The following is a 20,066-nucleotide window of genomic DNA, read 5'->3' as shown; positions in this document are numbered from 1 at the left end:
TTTGCAGTAAAGTAATTTTTTGATGTATAAAATAACACATTTCGACATAACATAAATGACACCAATGATGGGGAATATTAATGTCGAACATATGAGCTAATGCCAAACCTTAGCAATGCGCAAACGAAATGCCACAACCCAAGTCATCACAATTTAAACTAAATCTGATGTGGAAAATTCTTGTGACTTGACACCACTAATCATTAGACAAGCTTACCCTCACCCTTCTTCGTCCATTATTCAGGGATCGCAAATGAGCCCGGGAAAGACGGGTTGGCTCTGCAGTCTGACTACCTACGGGTAGTGTTTCCTCTTCTCCTTCCATGTTGCGGCTTATAATGATCCTCCTCTGCTCCATTCGCACTCTCCTCCCACCATAATCCTTGCTACTCTCCAGGTTATCATGCTCTTCCTCATGCCGACCTCGTTGCACTGACCTTTTTGTGAGATCATCAGCATCATCTTGATGTAATTGGATGTCTTGCAAATCTGGTTCTGGCTTTGATTCAGTTGACCTCCCAACAAAGTTTCTTCCTCTCTCAGACGCGTTACTAGCCATTGCACGCTGATCGTCCATAGCTCGGAATGCGGATCTCTTTGTCGACGTGCTAGCATCATAAGGATGAGACTGGCTCTCATACAAATGTTGTTCAGGCTTTATCCCAGCTGACCTTCCTTTGGGTTTCTTCCCTTTCTTAAAGCTTTTACTCTCTACTGCAGGTTGTTTGTTCCAGTCCTGATGAGGTAATTTCTTTGCCTCAGAATCATATGGAAGTGGCTGGATGCTTTGCAGATCTGGTTCAGGCTTGAAACCAACTGGCCGCTTGTTTTCATCCATTTTTCTGAAGGTAATGGATATCCTGTGATTTAAAATAAGAACATGAGAGAGCTATGACTTGAACATATCGAACATTTTCTCTTTTTTTTTAAATGATAGTCATACCTTTTTTTTGGGACTGCTGGCACACAATGCTTTGCAACATCAGCTACATTACCATTCAAGACAAGCACTGACCTGAAAAAAGTTAGAAGTTAGGTTTTGCATTGAAGAATCACAATTACATAACCCAGCATCATCAAGTTAATCGGCAGCAATTCAGGGTTGATTAACATTACATACACCATCTAGTGTAAAATGAGTTTTTAAACAGGATAATTGAAATCAAATCACTATATCTTGAAACATCGTGAGCTCAAATAGGACTTCACTGGGTAATTATAAAACAATAATATAAATCAATTTTCCTTTCAATTGGGAGAATAAAAAGCATGATATATCAAACTTAAGGAATATAGATATGTACTATTAGTCATATGCATTAAATATAAAGTAGCAGAAGGTACACGTTGAGACAAGTTCCTCATTTATCTTACAGTAACCCATGATCATATTTAATATGATGTAAATATGTTTCATAATGTCTCTTCACACATCCAGGTCCTTATCACAAAAATCCAAGTAAATGAAAAAGAAATTATATGCATTAATTCCTGGTCACGGTAACATTAATGGAAATAGGCAAGATGTCAGAGTTTTAAACATGCATACCCAACAGGCAAGGAGATTGGAACTGAACTCTCGCCTGCTCCAGCAACCTTTAAGTTGGATCCAAAGAGTATATTGCACTCGCTAAGGAACGACACGGTACAGAATGGTCGAGCAAAATCATGGCTGTCAATATGAGGTGGTATACAATCTCCTGGTTCATAAATGTTGACGATACAACTGTCAGGTATGCATGCTGCTGGGAGTACATGCCAGCGAATGAGTCTCCTTATGATCACCTTGAAAAGATGAGGTATTGGATCTGCAATAACATTCTGAAGGATGCCTGGGAGGTTAGCATCCTTATCCTGTCAACAGACTTCTCATTAGTTTCTCCCCATCTTCCAACTACAAATGTAAGAAGTTTCATATCCAAAATGCTTGTGATGAAATACCATAGAAAAATTATAACAGCATCCAAATTGGATGGTCGCCCGGCCCTTGCCTGGCATCCATTTTCGTGGTTCTGAATATGTATGCTCTGCAAATAGCAGCAGATGAGATCACCAAATTGTCTGAAAACATTAGAGAACTGAGCTGAGCTTTATAACAGCATAGTAAATGAGAAAAGTACGAGTTTATATACAAGTCACAAGAATTAGGCCCTGTTTGGGAGAGCTTTTGGAGGGCCAAAAAGCACTTTCTGGCCCTTCAAAAGTACTTTTAGATAAAAAATGATGTTTGATAAAATTTTCGGAAAGCAGCTTTTGCGACAAGCTGAAAACAGCTTTTGGGGAGAAGCTCCAATTTGGAGCTTTCCGAAAATGCTATTTTCAGCTTTGTCGGGAAGCTGTTTTTTGGACCAAAATACCCTCATTTAAATCACACTTTTTTCCCCCAAAATCTTTATCCCGCCTCTTCCTTTCTCTCTTTCCCTCTCTATATTCTTCTTCCTTTCTCTTTATTTGTTAGAGAGATAAATGATCATTAGAAGGATGAAAAATTAATTTACACTAATAATTATAATATTTTATATATTTATTATTATATTATACTATAAATATAATATAATATTACATTATATCATAATACATTGATATTTTGTGTTAATTAATTTAATATTATATTAAATTATTATTAATACAATGTTATAGTACTATATTATAATAATATTATATTACATTACATTAATATTATACTATATCAAATATTTATGTATTAATACATATTATATTATTATGCTCTGTTATATAATACTGGTAATATCCTTTATAGTCATTTTGTCATACAAAAGTACTTTCTCAGTTTGTTTACCAAACACATGTTAAAGTGCAACAGCACTTTAGAAATGTAGTTACCAAACAGCAAACAGCTTTTTATAAATGCTCTGCTTTAGACAGCTCTACTTCCAACAGCTCTACTTCCAAAAGCTCTACTACAAACAGCTCCTCCAAACAGAACCTTAGTAATAAAAAAGCCTGCACTAAAATAAAAGCACTAACCAGCAAATGTATTTACTACACAATACTTAGACGATTATGCTACCCTTTTCATAGTTAAACAGGGCAGAATCATATATGTGCATTATCAAACTAAAGGGCCTTCACATGCCCAGCTTCTTTATCCATATAATATATCACAACTGATGGGAAGGACTGAAGGGAGTAAACAGAGAAGAAAATGAGCAGAATCGGGCAAAGTGCACTATGCTACAGTCCCAAGGTTGTCAAATACCAAAAGACACCAATTAGATGAATTTTTCATCCATAAAAATAAAAATAGAAATAATTATATATATAGTTAAAAATAAATAAAATATATATGTATATTATTAAAAAAAAAACTGGGCTGAGGGATTTGTAACTTCCTCTGGTCCAATGCACTTTTTCCTTAGTCCCTCAATGATTCCAACCCATGCAGGGCATCACAAAAGTAATGGAGCATCCAATCAGCTTGTACAAGTTGGTAGTATTCCTTAGCTAAGCAATTCTATTACAATTAACCAAATGGAATATATATGTTGCCGGACGACAGATTTACATATGATGTGCGCTAATTTGAGAATATGGCACTCGCCCATCCAATTGCAGGAATATAGCCAAAGCCATGTTGCTCTGAAATGCCCAGAAAACTAACTGGTGAAACTATCCATGATTATGTACATAGCAGCATAATATCTAATTTACAAGATGCATCTGCATTCATTTGATGTCAATCATAACCATGCCATCAATTTGCATGCCTAAATATCATATGATACCAACGAAACATGACTATGGAAAAGAAAACATCAAACAAGCATTAGCAGTAGCAGTTAGCTATGGTTGTTTTACCATCCAATTAAAACATCTGCATGTTGAGCTTCAATGAGCATTTATACCCCATTCCTGATTCAAGGAACCCAGTTAACAAGCCATTAGAAACTCAACTCTACAACAACCTGAAAGGCATACTTGGCTTTGCTTTTAAAAAAAAGCAATTAAGCCTTTTAAACAAGAAAAGGCAAAACATAAAAATGTTTGATTTGATGCCTCTATCATATGCAGGAATTGAAAAGGTGCTTTGAGGAGAAACTAGAAAATCTATTTGTTGGCTTATGTTTACATAAAAAACCAACTTTACTTCCACAAATTTAGTAAGTTTGCCTCCTTAAGGGAAGACATGTTGGAGATTCAAATGGATCGCTTTTATATTTTGTGCTACCAGAAACCAATCTAATGGGGAAATGTTACTCTTTACAGAAAGCCCTTAAAGAAGTGATGCCAGATATGGAAGAAGGGCACCGCACATGGGAAATCAAGGGTAAATATTAGGACTATGATGATATGGTGGTGGTAACTGAACAGCATAGCTCATTTGAGAGCAGCAAACTACTGGATACTGGGATAAAAATAGCAGAAACTTTTGTAATGCAATGGAATAAACTTATACTAAGATTGTTGAAGTCAATATTTAGGTTAAAAGTATGAGGCCAACCCCTATACTGAATTTCGCCTCTTTAATGTTGCAACAAAATCATCCAAACAGGAAAAAGATTCCATTATCAGCAGTGAAATACTGAATTATTCCCAACTTTAGTAATCTATGAATCTTCTTTATCCATCTCTTCTATTTCCATTTTCTAAAACATTGCAAAGTCAAAGTTCTTAATGGAGTCAGAAAATGATGGACATGACATAATCAGCAAAAAAAAGTTGCATGTTGACAAAATGATTTTTTTCTTAGAATTGTTACAATAAAGTAAAGCAATAATGTGAGCGTTCTGCTTTATCTTATTGTATAGCATGGTTGTCATTATGATATGAGATTGTATCATGATACCTACTGTTGCAGCAATATGCTGTAAACAGTGAAATGTGCTTTAACACATTATTCAACATGTATAGACAGTGGATCCCACCTGAAGTCAATTTATATATCGAGATGTCAAGTTTGTTATATATCAACATATCCTCTATCAAAGCTCCCAATGTCTTCTTCAATTTCTTTTATTAAAATGTTCTTGATAGTGTAACCTGCTACAAGAGCACAGAGGCTAGCTAAACAGAACATACTGGCCCTACTTTGGCAGAAACCAAGGTGAATCACACCTCAACTGCTTTGAACTGTATGTAAATTGCCTAATCCATGGATATATTGAATCAGACCACATTAACCTGTATTTGCAAACCAAATTGCACTCTAAGTTGCCCTGCTTTATATTACCATGCTCAGACTATGAATGAAGGATGCTCCATGGGGAATTGATGACAGCACCTCTACTTGAGAAGGGTGAAAGTGCAGGATAATGATATATCCTACCCAGGATACTAAAACATGTACAAACTATCCCATACAGGATTCTTGCTTTTGCTTTTGCATGAGGTGTTTTAGAAGGATAATTCAAATTGGTTCAGAAATTCAACTTCTATCAAATGTTAATGGTATATGCTTTGCATATCTTCATCAGCAGCTATCATTCATCCCTCACATAACTGGGGATAGTAGATGTGTTTAGCTAGACAGAAATCATGTTAGGATTTTGAAAAACATATTATTTTACACTAAAATGTAATGGCAAGGAAAGGAAAAAAATAAAGATTCTCTAACTGTACCTAAGCATGCAGGCTCCTGTACCAACAAGTTACAATGTAATATAGCATGTTGCTGTACTGACCTCTAATCAACGCAAGAATGGACCCAATGTTTTGATCATGGAATGCCAAAGTGCCCCAAACCAACTAATTCCAAGCATACCAATTCGTACCACCCCGAACCACAACAGTACAGCTGCTCGATTCGAAACAAAGCCCAAACCGCTCAGTTCAAGCCCGATCTGACCTGAACCATCCTTGGTTCAACACGGTTCGGCCCTCTCTCCCTTTAAATTATTGAGAGGGAGGCAGAGAAGGCCCGGATGCCTTCTCTACTCACGTCTCTTTTTTTTCCAACCCCAAAAAAAATCAAAGACAGAGAGGATTTTGCTGATTTCAAACTAGATCCAACCCAAAAACAAAGCAAAGGGCCTTCTTCCCTTCCCTCTCCTCTCTTTTTTTTTTCTTTTACATGCTGAAAATCGATAAAAAAATAGAAAAAATGAAGGTGCCAAACTTTTGGGTTTCGGCATAATTTCGTGATATCCTATAGACCTATAGGTGATTTACACAATACAACCAATCTTTGAATTTTTAGATTAGAAAATATATTTTTGAATTAAAAAATAAAATAATGATAAAAAAATTTTGTAAAACTGGTAGCATATTTAGGGGTATTCATCATTCTTTCTACCTAAATTTGATAGCAATTTATTTAACTTTGGACACAATCATGCACATAGAGACTTAGGCCCAAATTTATGGGCAATCCTCTCAGAATCTTGAAGTGGGTATCCCAGGCCCAGACTATGATCGTGCTCCTGACGTCTATGAGGGACATCGGCACTCCACAAAATTTTTCATGTCGGTACGAATTTTGTACTTTAAATACATTAAATCTACTCCATTTGTTATATTTTATGTATATTCACTTATAAATACATTATCGTACTTCAATTCTACTTTATGACCAAAAAGATATCAAAACAATGTCAAAATTACAAATTAAACAATTATCATCAAAATAATAAGTGAAAACAAAAAAGATTAAGAAAACAAAAAAATAAAAAAATAAAAAAAACGATGTACCATTTAGATGACCGGTACATCGTCTTGTATCATGTGTCGGTACAGTACTGAACTAGTATTGTACCATAGCGGTGACCCACCGGTACATCGCCCTGTACCATGTGTCGGTATAGGTTCGGCGATCCTTAATTTTGATATTTGATGAAAAGAGTATACTTATAATAGATATAGATTGACTATCCTACAACCAGACTCTACCCACAAGGATCAAATGGAAGCATACTAATATGTTAAAACCATTAAAAGTTTGAAACCTGTGGCTATCAGAAGGATATGGTGATTACTAAAGTTGAAAGCAGCAGTAAATTTCATCAGAAAAAGAAGAGAAAATTCTTAACTTAAATGTGGGACCAAAAGAACACCCTATATTAACAGCTTAATGACAACAATCGAGTCATCATGAAACACTAATCCCCTTCTCTTTCCTTTATGCGAAGTTTAAAAAGTAGGTGTTTCTTTTCTTTTTCATTTCAACAAGGGTAGGAAAATTTTATTGGAAGGATAGTGGTTTTTTTATCAAAGTTCAAAGCAACATGCTGTAACACCTATTCGATTTGAGAATAAGTTTTTCTATTGTCATTCCACATGAGCCAATTAGTCACGATTATGCCTTAGAAACAGAGTCTGCTAAACCAACTGGAACCGGTCAGTTCAGCCCATATCAGACCGATATCGACGAGCACCGGTCCGGTACAGCAATTAAAATCGGTGGGGTCGGAACCGGTCGGTTCCAGGGCTTTATCGGTGCGAACCGGCTCGGTTCGCACCGGTACAGCTTTTAAAATGAGAACTCCCCCCCCCCCCCCCCCCAAAAAAAAAAAAAACGACGCCAAAGCTGAAACTCGGCCGAACCAGCCCCACCGGTTCGGCTCCGTTTGGTACTGGTACCGGTGCCCACCGGTACGTTGGTACGGCGGACCTTGCTTAGAAACAACATGTTAGACTCAGAAGATCGCAACACATATCCCATTGCTTGTGATGAGGGTTGTTGGATTGCATACAAGATGGTTGAAGGACCGCCACTTGGAGATGTTGAACTAAGGCAAGTTACATGCAAAATAAAGAATAGAATGCAATAATTGTGAGGGGCTGGTAAAAGACTATCAGGCCTTATGCTAGACCTAAATATCATTTTTTTCTCATATTTGCCAGAACAGCAAAAAGCTTTTGAGAGACATTCTAAGAGGGGTATCTAACTTAAATCTAGTTTCCTATGTAGTATTAATGGTGTTGGATTTCAGAAGTTTTTGTAGGTTTTTCTCTCCCATTCCTTTCTTTAGCGAGATCTATGGTACAATGAATTGTTTTTGTAGTTAACCTGATGTCATACTTAAGAAGTTCTAGTAAATGGTCTGTCCCTTTGCTGCAAAGCAGATTTGGAGTTGGAATAGAGGTTTTTATTTATTAAAGGTTTGACGATGATCAAAAAGCTGTCTTTCATCACAAGAATCCAGATGCCAGATGGGAGATCCCACAAAGATTCTTTCCCCTTATCTCCTCTCCTGCAGATGCATACTCTTCTTAAGGAAGCCCTTCAGCAACAACTTTGCTAAAAAGGAAAAAAGTTTTTTGTCATAGGAATTCATGAGATTCAGTGTGGCTGCATCTTTACTGTTCTAAATCCTACTCAATGGAGAGGAAGAGACTATGACTATCCAAATTCCTGCTTCAAGGAACCACAGGATTCCAAAAGATTCTTCAAATGTAAAACACGGCTTAAGTACCCAGTACCTTAAGGCAGAAACAAACACGTTCTCCACACCTCGCCACTCCTATGGAGATGGAACCATAGGTGCTTTGGGTTTCCGAAAGTACTAATTGGTAGAACAGTGGAGATTAAAAATACTGATTCCCAAAATAATTTTATCTTCAAATTGAAAAAAAGAGAATCCCAAGTAATCACAACTTAGGAAAAAAAAGGCTTTAAGATCCAGCCATGCAAAAATTAATGAGGTTTCTCAAAAGCAAAAGGAAACAGGCTGCTTCTTCAAGCTGCACCTAATTTCTAATGTATAAATTGGATTCCATGAAGGCAATATTAATTCCCCCATCAATAATTAGGGTTCAGGAACAGAATTGCCAGAAATGAAGAACCTAGCCTTACAAGTTGAGAGATCTAAATGGATTTATAATATAATCAATTACTAATTTGAGACTGAAGGTGAGTTGCAAGGAAGGAGGAGCAAACTGCAAAGGGTAGAAGGTGGATAAAAAGGAGGAAGATAATGAGCAAGGTTTTCTAGATAGAACCATATTGTTTAGCAGACAATAACAAGCCAAGCATAGAGGAATACTATACAATGAAATTGTCATAAATCAGCTTTTAACTATTCTCAGAGATTTAATGGGCAAAATTTTCTCAGATAGATCATATCCAATATGCAGGATGATCAAAGGAAAACAAGGGAATATCTTATGCGAGGCAAAATGCAGAGGAGAGCAAGGAGTTTCATGGGTTGCAAAAAAATGTTGTAGCCATCGATTCCATGTTATTAAGGATTCACGTGTGCAATTTGGATAATGGTTCTATTTCTAATCCACTAGCTTAGTGTATAGATAGGAAGGAAGAAGAGACTGCTTCTCCGCCTCAGGAGTGAATTGAGCAATCAAACTTCCCTTAAGCCTAAAGCCCAGCTTACCATAATGGAACTAATGAAAGTGGCTATATCAGTTTACATAAGCACCGGCGGTGAGCTAAGGCACAAGACACAGCACCTTGCTAAAAGCGATAGTACGAGAGAAAGCGGAGATAGTCAACACCCCTACTAGAGAACAGCAACTTGGCTAGCAGGTTCTCTTTCCTTTTCTTTCTTAAACTGCTTACAAAAGTATAGACAGTCCAAAACATGGATTTATACACTACTAATGTGAACACCCGTGTGGCTCCTTGGCTCACCACCTCCAATTCATGGAATTTTCTGTCAAATTTTACCTTCAACTCTTCCTCTTATGTTTCCAATTCTACCCTTTTAAAACAGTGGAGAAAAATGCTATCATATTTCTTCTTTAACCTATCGACAGAAAATTAAATTAAATGAATATTTGATCTTATGACAATGCAAGCCCACTATATGGTGTGTCAAATCTTTATTGTTCGCCCTAGTTTAAAGTACCAAGTGTATCATATGTAATGGAATAATAGCCATCCATGTGGTTATATCCCACAACATTCACACAAATAAAAATTTGGGGATAAAATATGAGATTACAATCATGCATCATATACTCTTTCTAGTTAGGCACATCGATTGTGATAGAATCATAGCATCACTAAAATCAATCAGACGTATCATCGATTGGACATGGGTCAAGTGGGTTTTGAACCTAAATTTGCCTCCAAACCAATAATTTAAATAAGTTATTAGGTCCCTTTTTTCCTTTTTTTCCTCTTTCTTCATTCAAAACTCATTTTCTTTTTCTTTTTTTTTTTCTTTCATTTTGGTATTTCCCATCTATGTGTATCATATGATAGGTAGGGTACATGGAAAAACTGGCAGGTTATGTCCTAATCTCATTTTTTGAGATAATATAATATTTCTGCATGTGATTTTGTAATAATTCAGTATTTTGTTTATGTTGCTGCATTTTTTTGGAAGATAATTTTTTATTATATTGCTGGTTTTCTGCATTAATTTTTTTCTTCTGATTCCAACTCTTCTATTTTTCTTAATCTTGTTGCTGACCCACTAAATATGTACTGCTACCGTTCTTTTTTTATTAAGAAAGAGGCCCTAGGCAATAGGCTACACAATGGGGGATAGCCCTTCCAAAAATACCCCAAACCCCAAAAACCTAGTGAAGGTGAGATTTGATCCCAGGTCATTTCGTACATCTGCAAAAGACTTTATCACCTTGGCAAGCTCGCACGTTCACTGCTGCTACTCTAATTATTCATATATTTTGCTGCATAAGTTCTTATTAGCTTGTTGCATTTGTTTTAGTTAAATTGCTACCTTGCTACATTTATATTTTGAGGGTAAAGAATGTTTGTGGTATTTATGTCTACTAACTTATAGATACATAAACACATACAAATATAGTTACTATATTTGTTTTTATTATATTGTTAAATATTTATAAGTTTTCATCTTGTGAACTCATTTAAATTTGTGATGTTGAATGTTACTAAATGGTGTTTTATAATAAACCAATCATGGTTTCTAGATGTTTTGTAGCATAAAATAAAAATAATATTTATTTCTTGTTATATTATGGCCATATCATATCCTTTTTATTCAAGATTTATTATATGAACATATTTGTATCGTATCTATCCATATTCCATATTCATATCCATGCTTCCTAGACAAATTCTCAATCATTATGGTATGCTGACCAAATTAAATGTGGGTAAGTGTGGAACACAATATACCAAGAAGAATTATCATACTTCAAATCACCAAGCATGATTTTGCATATTAAATATGTATCATTAATTTCTTGCCTTAATATAGTTGAGTACAAGAAAAATTGGAATCACTATTTTGTTCATATCTCCTCATATAGACTTAGGGTGCAAATGAGATAAGCAACTCGCGAGCTGCTTGAGCTCAACTCAACAATTAACGAGCTCGACTCGAGCTTGAGTAGCTCCAATAATGTTTTGCGTCAAGCACGAATAGCAAAATACTCAGCTTGAAGACTCGCAAACCTAGTCAAGTATGTATATATATATATATATATATATATATATATATATATATATATATATATATATATATATATAATATTATATTTATTTGTAATATATTATTAATTCAAAATTTAAAAAATATAATATCTATATTTTTTTAATCTAATCTAACTCATAACTTTTAACTATATTTTTAAATTGTGACCAAGGCTCGAATTCAAGCTTGAACTCAGTGTGGCTCGATTAATATTCAAGTCAAATTCGAGCTTGGATATTAAGGCTTGATTGATCTCGAGTCGAGTTTCGAGCCTGAGTATTTTAAATTGAGTCAAGCTTGAGCTTCTAGCTACTCGACTTGGCTCGCTTGCACCCCTAATATAGATGCTCCCATTATTCACGGGCTTGAAGAACAATTTGATGACTACTACATGCTAGAGTCTCGCATTTGAGGTGCACGCGAAATTTAATTGCATTTTGATGGCTGTGATCTTTTAATAAAAGATAGATAAAAAAAGATTTTCTATATCTTCAACAAAGGAGAAAAGATTTTTGTGTTTTAAAAATAATGTACTATTATAATACTATATATCTAAAAATTACCAATAATAGAGGATTTGTATTAATTACAAAAAGTTTTAGATATATAAAAAAGAAACTTACAGAAGTTGAAAACTCGTATTTCAAAATTCTAACCCTTCTAAAAACTTGAGCAAGAGACAATTTATGGAAAGACATCAAGGAAATAAGAAAATACTTTTTCCATGGGACATGGGGTTGGGGCACACGTGGATCCTTTCCCATTATTTATTAGTAGATAGATATATGGCTATAATAGGAGATGTAATATTTGATGAATGATATTTATTTTTTTTTAATAGAGGATATGGATGGTGTACCCCACTACCAGAGATGAGAAGCGGGACAAAAGATATACATGATATCTTAAATGCGTGGAAAGACAGGGATTTCTTTTTTCCTAAGAACAAAGGTTTCATACACGAAAGAGTTTCCGGTATTTATTTTAACGCATGGAAAGGTATGGAGATTTCTTTTTCCCGAGATGGAAGGCTTCATCATGCAGAAGGATTTTTGGTGCTTATTTTAGGGCATGGAAAGATGTAGAGATTTCCTTTTCTGAGAAGGAAGGCTTCATCATGCAAAGGGATTTCCGGTGTTTAGTTTAAAGTTGGAGCCCAGCATCATCAGTCCTTGAGGCTAGCTGCGTGAAGCCAGCCTCAAGGATTTCCCATTATGGTACATTAGGGTGTAAGCATTAGTTTTTCTATCACATTGAAATCTCAATCATTATGATATGGTCAACCACTAGGACAATCTTTATAGGGGAAACAAAGCACAAAAGATAATTGCAATGCTCCCACATCCAGCCAAGTATGTTCACATATAGAGGGCTTCGACTTTTTGAAGCATGTTGAAAATCACAATCTACAATACAACTATCCAGCTAGCTTGACAAGCCCAGAGCATTTTAGAGATAGCATAGACAAGAAATGATATTTAGTGGGAGAGGATAAGGGTATCAAATCCAGGTAACCAACTAAATGTGCCAAACCCATCTATAGGTCTCAAGCCCAATGGACTATAAAAGTCTTGCACTATTCTTGATCTATGTTTAGACATGCATATATGAACACATATCTGAACTTAGCCACTCCATATCAGTTATTTTTTATCTTTTTTTGGGGAGGGGAGAGCACTAGGACAGGTGGAAGCCTAGACAAATACTGGAGTAAGCGGGACCAGACCTAGGTCCTCATATCAACACAAAACAATTTACCAACTCAGCCAGTTGGTGCACTCATGAAGATAAACTAATTTGTCATGCAATTTCGTAGTATATATTATTAAATTATGGTCCATCACATACTTAACTTTCCTTTAGATGGCTAAATATATAGATCTTTCAAATAAAAAAAAAGGTTCCTTTATGAAATAATAGACAACAACATGCAGATGCATAAACATATGTACATATATAGAAGGACTTAGATACTTTGTAACAGCTATATATTACAAATGAAGATAAAAAAAACAAAAACAAGAAATACTTGAGCATCAACCACTAGAATAGTCTATCTTTGATGAAAAATGTGCTTTCTAACAACCTGAGTTAAGATCCAAATTTCAATAAGGATTTGAAATTAGTCGATTTGGATTATGGCTTAGATGAAGCAGCTAAGGAATGCACTACTATGAAGGCATAATTTAATACATGCAGAAGGAAAGAGGTGTAGAGATAGACTGAAAATCACATGATATAAAGTAGTAAGGAAGGACTTGATACCGCTATATCTTTCAAAAAGTATGGCCCTAAACAGAGCATGATGGAAGAAAAGGATTCTTGTAGTTGATCCAAGTAGATTAGGATTAAAGCTTAGTTGAGTTGAGCTGAGTATTTTAAATTAGTTGATTGCTATTCATGCGATGATGCCATGAACAGTGGAAGTGGAATTCTTTCCTTACCTAAAGTCTTATAGGGACTCAAACCTGGGCATTAAGTTGGTTATTAACAGATATTAGGGACCTTAATTTGAGTTATTTGAGCCAAATGAGGAATGCACACGGCAGATGCTGATTCACTTAGGCTGTAGATGGCCCTACAGTTTGGCACTAAGAAAAGCATTGTGTCTTGTTTTCTTTTATGAAATAGAAAAAGGATTGAAGGCCAAATTCGGCCAACCATTCCCTCTTTATTCCTTTCTTGTGTTGTTCCTCTTCTCTTTCTGGTCTTTCTTTTCCCTCTCCTTCTCCTTGTGCTTCTTATTGCTTCATTTCAGACTTCTCCTTCCCCACTATTTTCAGTTTTACTTAAATATTTCTATTGTTACTACTCTTATCTGCTGGTTCTCTGCACCACAAAAATCTGCAATTTTCATCACTTCATGGATGTTTTTATATATTATTTTTTTTTCATAGCATGCACATTGTCCACATAATTTCATTAAACAGATCTGAAATTCTTTTACCATCAACTTTCAACCTGCATCATTCACCTGATCAACTCTAAATTCGTCTGCCCATGACTCACTTCTCTTATAGAAAACACAAAATAAAATTTTTTGACACATCTTTTAACGATGAAAAAGAATTTTTGCCATGTTTTTACAACACAACACTGAAGTAATTTATACTCAGATCCTAGTTTAAGTAATTTATACTCAAATCCTAGTTTAATTCCATCCATAGGGTCCATTTGGTTGGGAGTAATGTGGTATAGAAAAATCAATCCCATCTTAGATTACCATGTTTGGTACGAAGAGGATGAGAGAGATAGTAAAATAAATGGTGGGTCTGAAGCCAATTTTTAAAGAGAGAAAGTAAAACAGATACGGCCAGTGGAATGGTATTTTTTTCCCACGCCAAATTACCAAGTCGAGGTACTCTGAAATTATCATCGCTTAACGAAAATACCCTCACTTATATTAATATTAATTATATCATATAGTTAATATATTAACTATATTAATATATGTTATATTAATTTTATTTTAATATATTAGATGGGTGTATAATAAATATTTTAATATTTTATATTAGTATACTATGACATAATAATGTTTATTAAATAGATATTAATATGCATATATATTTATGATTAAATAAACTCTTTATATTAATATAATATATATTACAATATATAATTGATATATTATAGTCATATATTTATATTATTTATTTATTTAACTTTTAATTAACACATATTTATATTAATTATTTTATATTTATAATTAATATATAAATTAAAATATTTTAATAAATATATAAAATTAATATATTAACAAATATACTAATTTTAATAAATATATTATTTATGATAATTAGTATGTTTATTAATTATTTAGTTAGTAAATAAATAATTATTATATTAATATATTAATATCATCAATATAATTATTGTATTTCTTAATTATTTATTATAATTAATATAATAAACTAGTTTATTATCATTAATATATTAAAATACAAATAGTATTCTTTATAAATAATAATAGAACAATTAAAATATTGATATTTATAATTAAAATTTTATTTATTAATAAATAAATTTATAATATTTATAATTAATATATTTATTGATCTAACAAAAAATAAAAAAAAGTATTTATAATAAAAAATATATTTTTTAATATATGTAAAATTAATTTAAAAAATTATTAACTAAAATATTCAAAATGTCCTATTTGACAGCCTTTATGTAAGTGGGCCATAAATGGCCAACAAATGGACTAAACAAAAAAAATATCATTACTTGAATTATTTATTCAATGGTATTTTTGAAAATTTTACAATATTTCTATATAAGATTATCTCCAACCGAATATAGTAATCTTCTTTCGATGCCATTTTTCGGAGTAATTTTTCACCAATCAAATGTGCTAAAACCTGTTTTCCCTCGTAATCATTTTTCTAGATAAATGATTCTCAGAAATTATTAGATTACCTCCTAATCTAACATACCCCAACCAAACGAACCTTTAGGTTTATCTATGCATACTTCGCTATCCAAGTGGTCCTGCATCAACTTGAAAACTGAGATCCTCATTCGTCCAGGCAAAGTATAGCCAAAGCCCCATCCAATCTATTGAGACCCCTAAAATCTGATGATCTGTTTGTCAATGATTAAGCCTCATTTCTTTAGATGTTCTTGAAATAAATAAGAAAGATGACAAGCAGTAGCAAATATCTCTCTTCATCCATACGAGGCATTACAAATGTCAACCCACAATAAGTTAGCCATGTTCACACAGACATGCACTTTCTTATCCAATTCCTCGTCTTTTCATCTACCTTCATTTCGACCACTTCTAACTCACATCCCTCTAGAATAATTACATCACTTAGCTGTATAACAAGAATTACCTTTACATCTAAAGATTTTAATGATGAATTGTCGCATCATGTAATTTAGAGTAACCTTACTTTGAATTACAACCAAAGGTAATATTTTTTGGCTTTACTGATTGAATTGTAGAAGAAGCACTGCTTGCAGTCCAAGTTCTAATATCCATAATGTATTTAGAAAATCAAGCCTTACTAATAGTGGCTACTTAACTCTCAAACAGCTGAGAGAACTATCCATAGCCGCTCATCTACTCCTTACAACCTCAAAGTGGTTGTTTCTCATCAAATTGAAAGAAGTTTTATTTTGAGCATTGAATATTGAATAATCAACTTTGCCAATTTGATAAGGACCAATGATTTCATTTGAACTTCTCCATGCATTACTTCCTTACTATGTCACCTTGTAGAAGAGCAACCAGGTAAACCAACATATCCTAGTAGATCACTAGAAAAGTTTCTATCACAATTTCCTTCCACTTTCAAATCATGTGCATGGATGCCATCGCCTGCCCATCCAACTAACTATACTTACTTTAGATTGTGATGACCAGAATTAGAGCATGCTCTTTTTTTGTAAAATAGAATTAATAACATTAAAAGGATGTCTTTAAAGAGCTTGACTGCTCCCAATGCTTCTCGATTGGTTAAATTTTTTGCTGAAGTTGGGTTTAAAGAATTTCACCGCATCAACTGCCCATCCAAGGCTTGCCTACTTCCTACTTAAAAAATTAATCTCAAACACAGCACCATATCAAGTTATATGATATAAAACATAGTTTTCTTTCTTTTTTCCCGATTTTGTTCGTTTCTCAATTTAAATAAGTAATTACAGCATTATTCTGTAACATCTAGTTCTAGCACATTTTTGACAGACTATATTAGAAAAGATGCAGTCCAATATCCCAGATCTCTAATCAACAATATTCTGCATGCGACAATGTTTGTGCTTAGGCCTGTTTGTCACACTTTCCTTCAAAGCTCTTCTTGTAGTGGAAAAAAAAAAACACTTTACAATTTTTGCTCTCAAACAAATGACTAAGAAGAAAAGGTCTACCATCCACTCTGAAAGATTGCTATTGATATCATTCCCATGCCTTAAACAAATTACATGCATCTTACATGTCCAACACTAGTGAACTTAGGGAGCATTTGAATCTAAACAAAAATTATGAGATCATATGATTTTACATAAAAGGCATCTCAGTGTACAAGGCTCCTGCCATTGCGAAGTTGGGTAAGGGTTAGATCTACGAAGCCTTACCTCTACATGTAGAAAAGTTGATTCTATGTTTCAAGCCCATTACAATTAGGCCGTAATGGAGCAACTTTACCATGGCACCAAGGCCCGCCCTCCTCATGTGATTTTTACATGTTTCCTAAAATTGCATGTCGCGGTTTTGTACTACTACATATTTGGTTGCATGGAAATTTCATAAAACTCATAATCATGAAATCAAATTTCTATTACGAGAAGAGCTTTCCAAATTCACATCATGTAAGTTTTCTCCTTTTTCAACATGTTCTTTTTAACAACCAAACATCTCCTAAAAAAATAGCCTCAATTTTCAAAATCCAAAAGTTTTAAGTCTAGGAAAAGGATAAGTGACGATTCTGAAATTGAAAACTGTACATGGTAAACATAACTAACTAGAACAAGAACATATAACCTCTGGACTTTTCCTCACCTCCCAACTGATGGTTCCTCCCCTTCTCTTGGAGTTCATAGATGAAATCCACAATCCTCTTCTGCTCCGCGGCGCTAAAAACTCCAGTGTGCAGCTCCAGACCATCAAGAATATTAGCAATCTTCCCTTTCACCCTCTCCAGGCATATGAAATCCTTCTTCCTCCCCACGTTCCTGAACCGTATCAGCTCCCTCTGCTCCCTCGACAGCTCCGGCTTCTTCTTCTCCTCCCCCTTCCCTCGCTCAACCTCCCCTTCCTCCTCCCCCGCCCCCGCCTCCAAACTCCTCCTCCTCGCCTCCTCTTCCTCCTCCTCCAGCTCGTCCTCCTGCGCCATGTCCGCCCACGACATCCGCACCTTGGCGGACTCCGGCGGAGGCTCCGAGTCCCACGTCATCGGCCGGATCCGATCCGACCAATCCGAAGGCTCCGGCGGTCCGGGGGAGCTCGAAGCGCCGAGATCCTCTCGGCCGCCGGAGACCGCCGCATCCCCTACAAAAACGCGAGATCTACGGGGTTAAGAAAAAGAAGAACGGATCGATCGAGAGCGAGGAAAACCGGAAACCCTAGAATCGAGGCGGATAGGGGTGCAGACCTGGGTGGAGGGATTGGATCCGGCGCCGGAGGGCGGCGGAGCAACCGTCGCAGAGGTCGCGGGTGAGGAAGGGGAGCCAGTTGGTTAGGAACTCCGCCGCGATCTCGAGCTCCGACGGTTCGTAGTCTTGGACGAAGGGGTCGTCCATGGCTCTCTCTCTCTCTCTCTCCCTCCCTCTCCTCTCTCGTGAAGTGGATACGTTGGGAGTCTTGAGAGAAGTTCGCGGGGTCTAGCAGTCGGTCGGCAAGAGGGCGAGCATATTTACGCGAGAAGTCCTTCAATGTATGTTAAACTACGATTTTACCATATTTGGTTGTTTTGGTTCTTTCTTACTGGATGGCTAATATGTATTTATCAGGGAATCAGCAGGGTAAGATTGTTGCTTTATTCTCTTCTCGTCTAAGAGGATCTCAGTTTTCGGTGGAATCTCATTGAGGCGTACATAATTTTTTCTTCCTTTTTTTTTTTTTGATTGATTCTAAGCGTACAGACTCACGGGAAATATATTTGATTCGAAGTCGATGTGTTCCTTAGATATCCGTTTGTACAATAATTTGGTGTTTTTTTCCCCCTAATAGTGGCCTTCACTAAACTAGGCGATGGTGCAATAGAGGAGCGGATCGGACAAGGGTGCAAATGGGTCGGATCGGATCGGATTTTGTATGATTCCGATTCGATCCGATTTTTTGTTCGGATCCTAATTTTGGATCCAGACCTAATCCGGTTGAAAATCGGGTCGGATCGAGTTGGGTCCGAATCGGATCCGAATTCGAGTAGGATCGGGTTCGGGTTCAAATCGGATCCAATTTTTTTATACTTTTTGAAAAAGAATTTGGGCAAATCTAATTGGGTCATATCATAATTATGAGGTGCTGGGTGACCCATGACTCGAAAGACTTGCAATTGACCTCCAGTCAGAACAGATGACCCCTGACTTACTAAGTAAGTCGGTCTACAAGCCGAATTTCATATCACACTATTTTTTGTCCATATGACTGATTGGACGGAACTTGGTGTCTCCTAGCTCCCCTCTCACAAGGACAAAAAAAATCCCAGACCTTCTTCCAAAATCCAATTCCATTGCAGAAAACCGGCACGTGACCCATATTCAGTTCAGCATTCCCTCACTTTAAAAAAAACAAAAACAAAAAAACAGAAGGAAAAAAAAAAAAAAGCCAACTATCGAGACACCAGAGGTATCAACAGTGTAATAGATCGAGAGAGGATCTTGACCGATCAATAGTGCCACGACCCACACACAAAAAAAGAAAAAAAAACTCTTTTTTGCTTTTTTTTTTCCCTCTCTTTCTCTCTTCGGATCCATTCGGGTTGGGTCGGGTCTGTTCGGTAAACCCATACCCGATCCAAAAAATGATTCGGGTCCAATTTTAGGACCCGATCCGGACCCGCGGGTCCTAAAATTCGGATCGGATCGGATCTCGGGTTGACCCGACCCATTTGCAGCCTTAGGCTCGGGTGTGTCTAAAAGAACTCTTCGGAGTAATGGACAGTAATGAAGACGATTCAGTCGGTGGTCCTATTCATCTCTCGGTATACATGTACGGCCTGTAAGGCACTACAATCTCCCACCATTCAACGAATATCACATAGCAGAGGATTTTCATCCCTCTTTGCCTCTCTTTCTGTA

General features: G+C 35.7%; 1 protein-coding gene across 1 annotated transcript; it reads right to left on the bottom strand.

The window, feature by feature from the left end:
* Positions 1-18,666, bottom strand: LOC103707364 (RNA demethylase ALKBH9B-like). The gene is made up of 6 exons (XM_008791818.6): positions 18,419-18,666; positions 17,827-18,315; positions 1,942-2,027; positions 1,550-1,854; positions 944-1,015; positions 1-860 (listed from the first exon to the last, which is right to left on the bottom strand). The coding sequence occupies exons 1-6, from the start codon at positions 18,564-18,566 to the stop codon at positions 197-199; spliced, it is 1,764 nt and encodes a 587-aa protein (XP_008790040.3). The 5' UTR covers positions 18,567-18,666; the 3' UTR covers positions 1-196.
* Between the last annotated feature and the right edge of the window lie 1,400 nt (positions 18,667-20,066).

Source organism: Phoenix dactylifera, chromosome 16 (assembly GCF_051530095.1).
Source record: "Phoenix dactylifera cultivar Ajwa chromosome 16, Ajwa_hap1_PhDact_Kaust_v1.1, whole genome shotgun sequence".
Lineage (NCBI taxonomy): Eukaryota > Viridiplantae > Streptophyta > Magnoliopsida > Arecales > Arecaceae > Phoenix > Phoenix dactylifera.
Note: the sequence above shows the minus strand (reverse complement) of the source record. Positions and strands in the feature narration are given on the sequence as shown.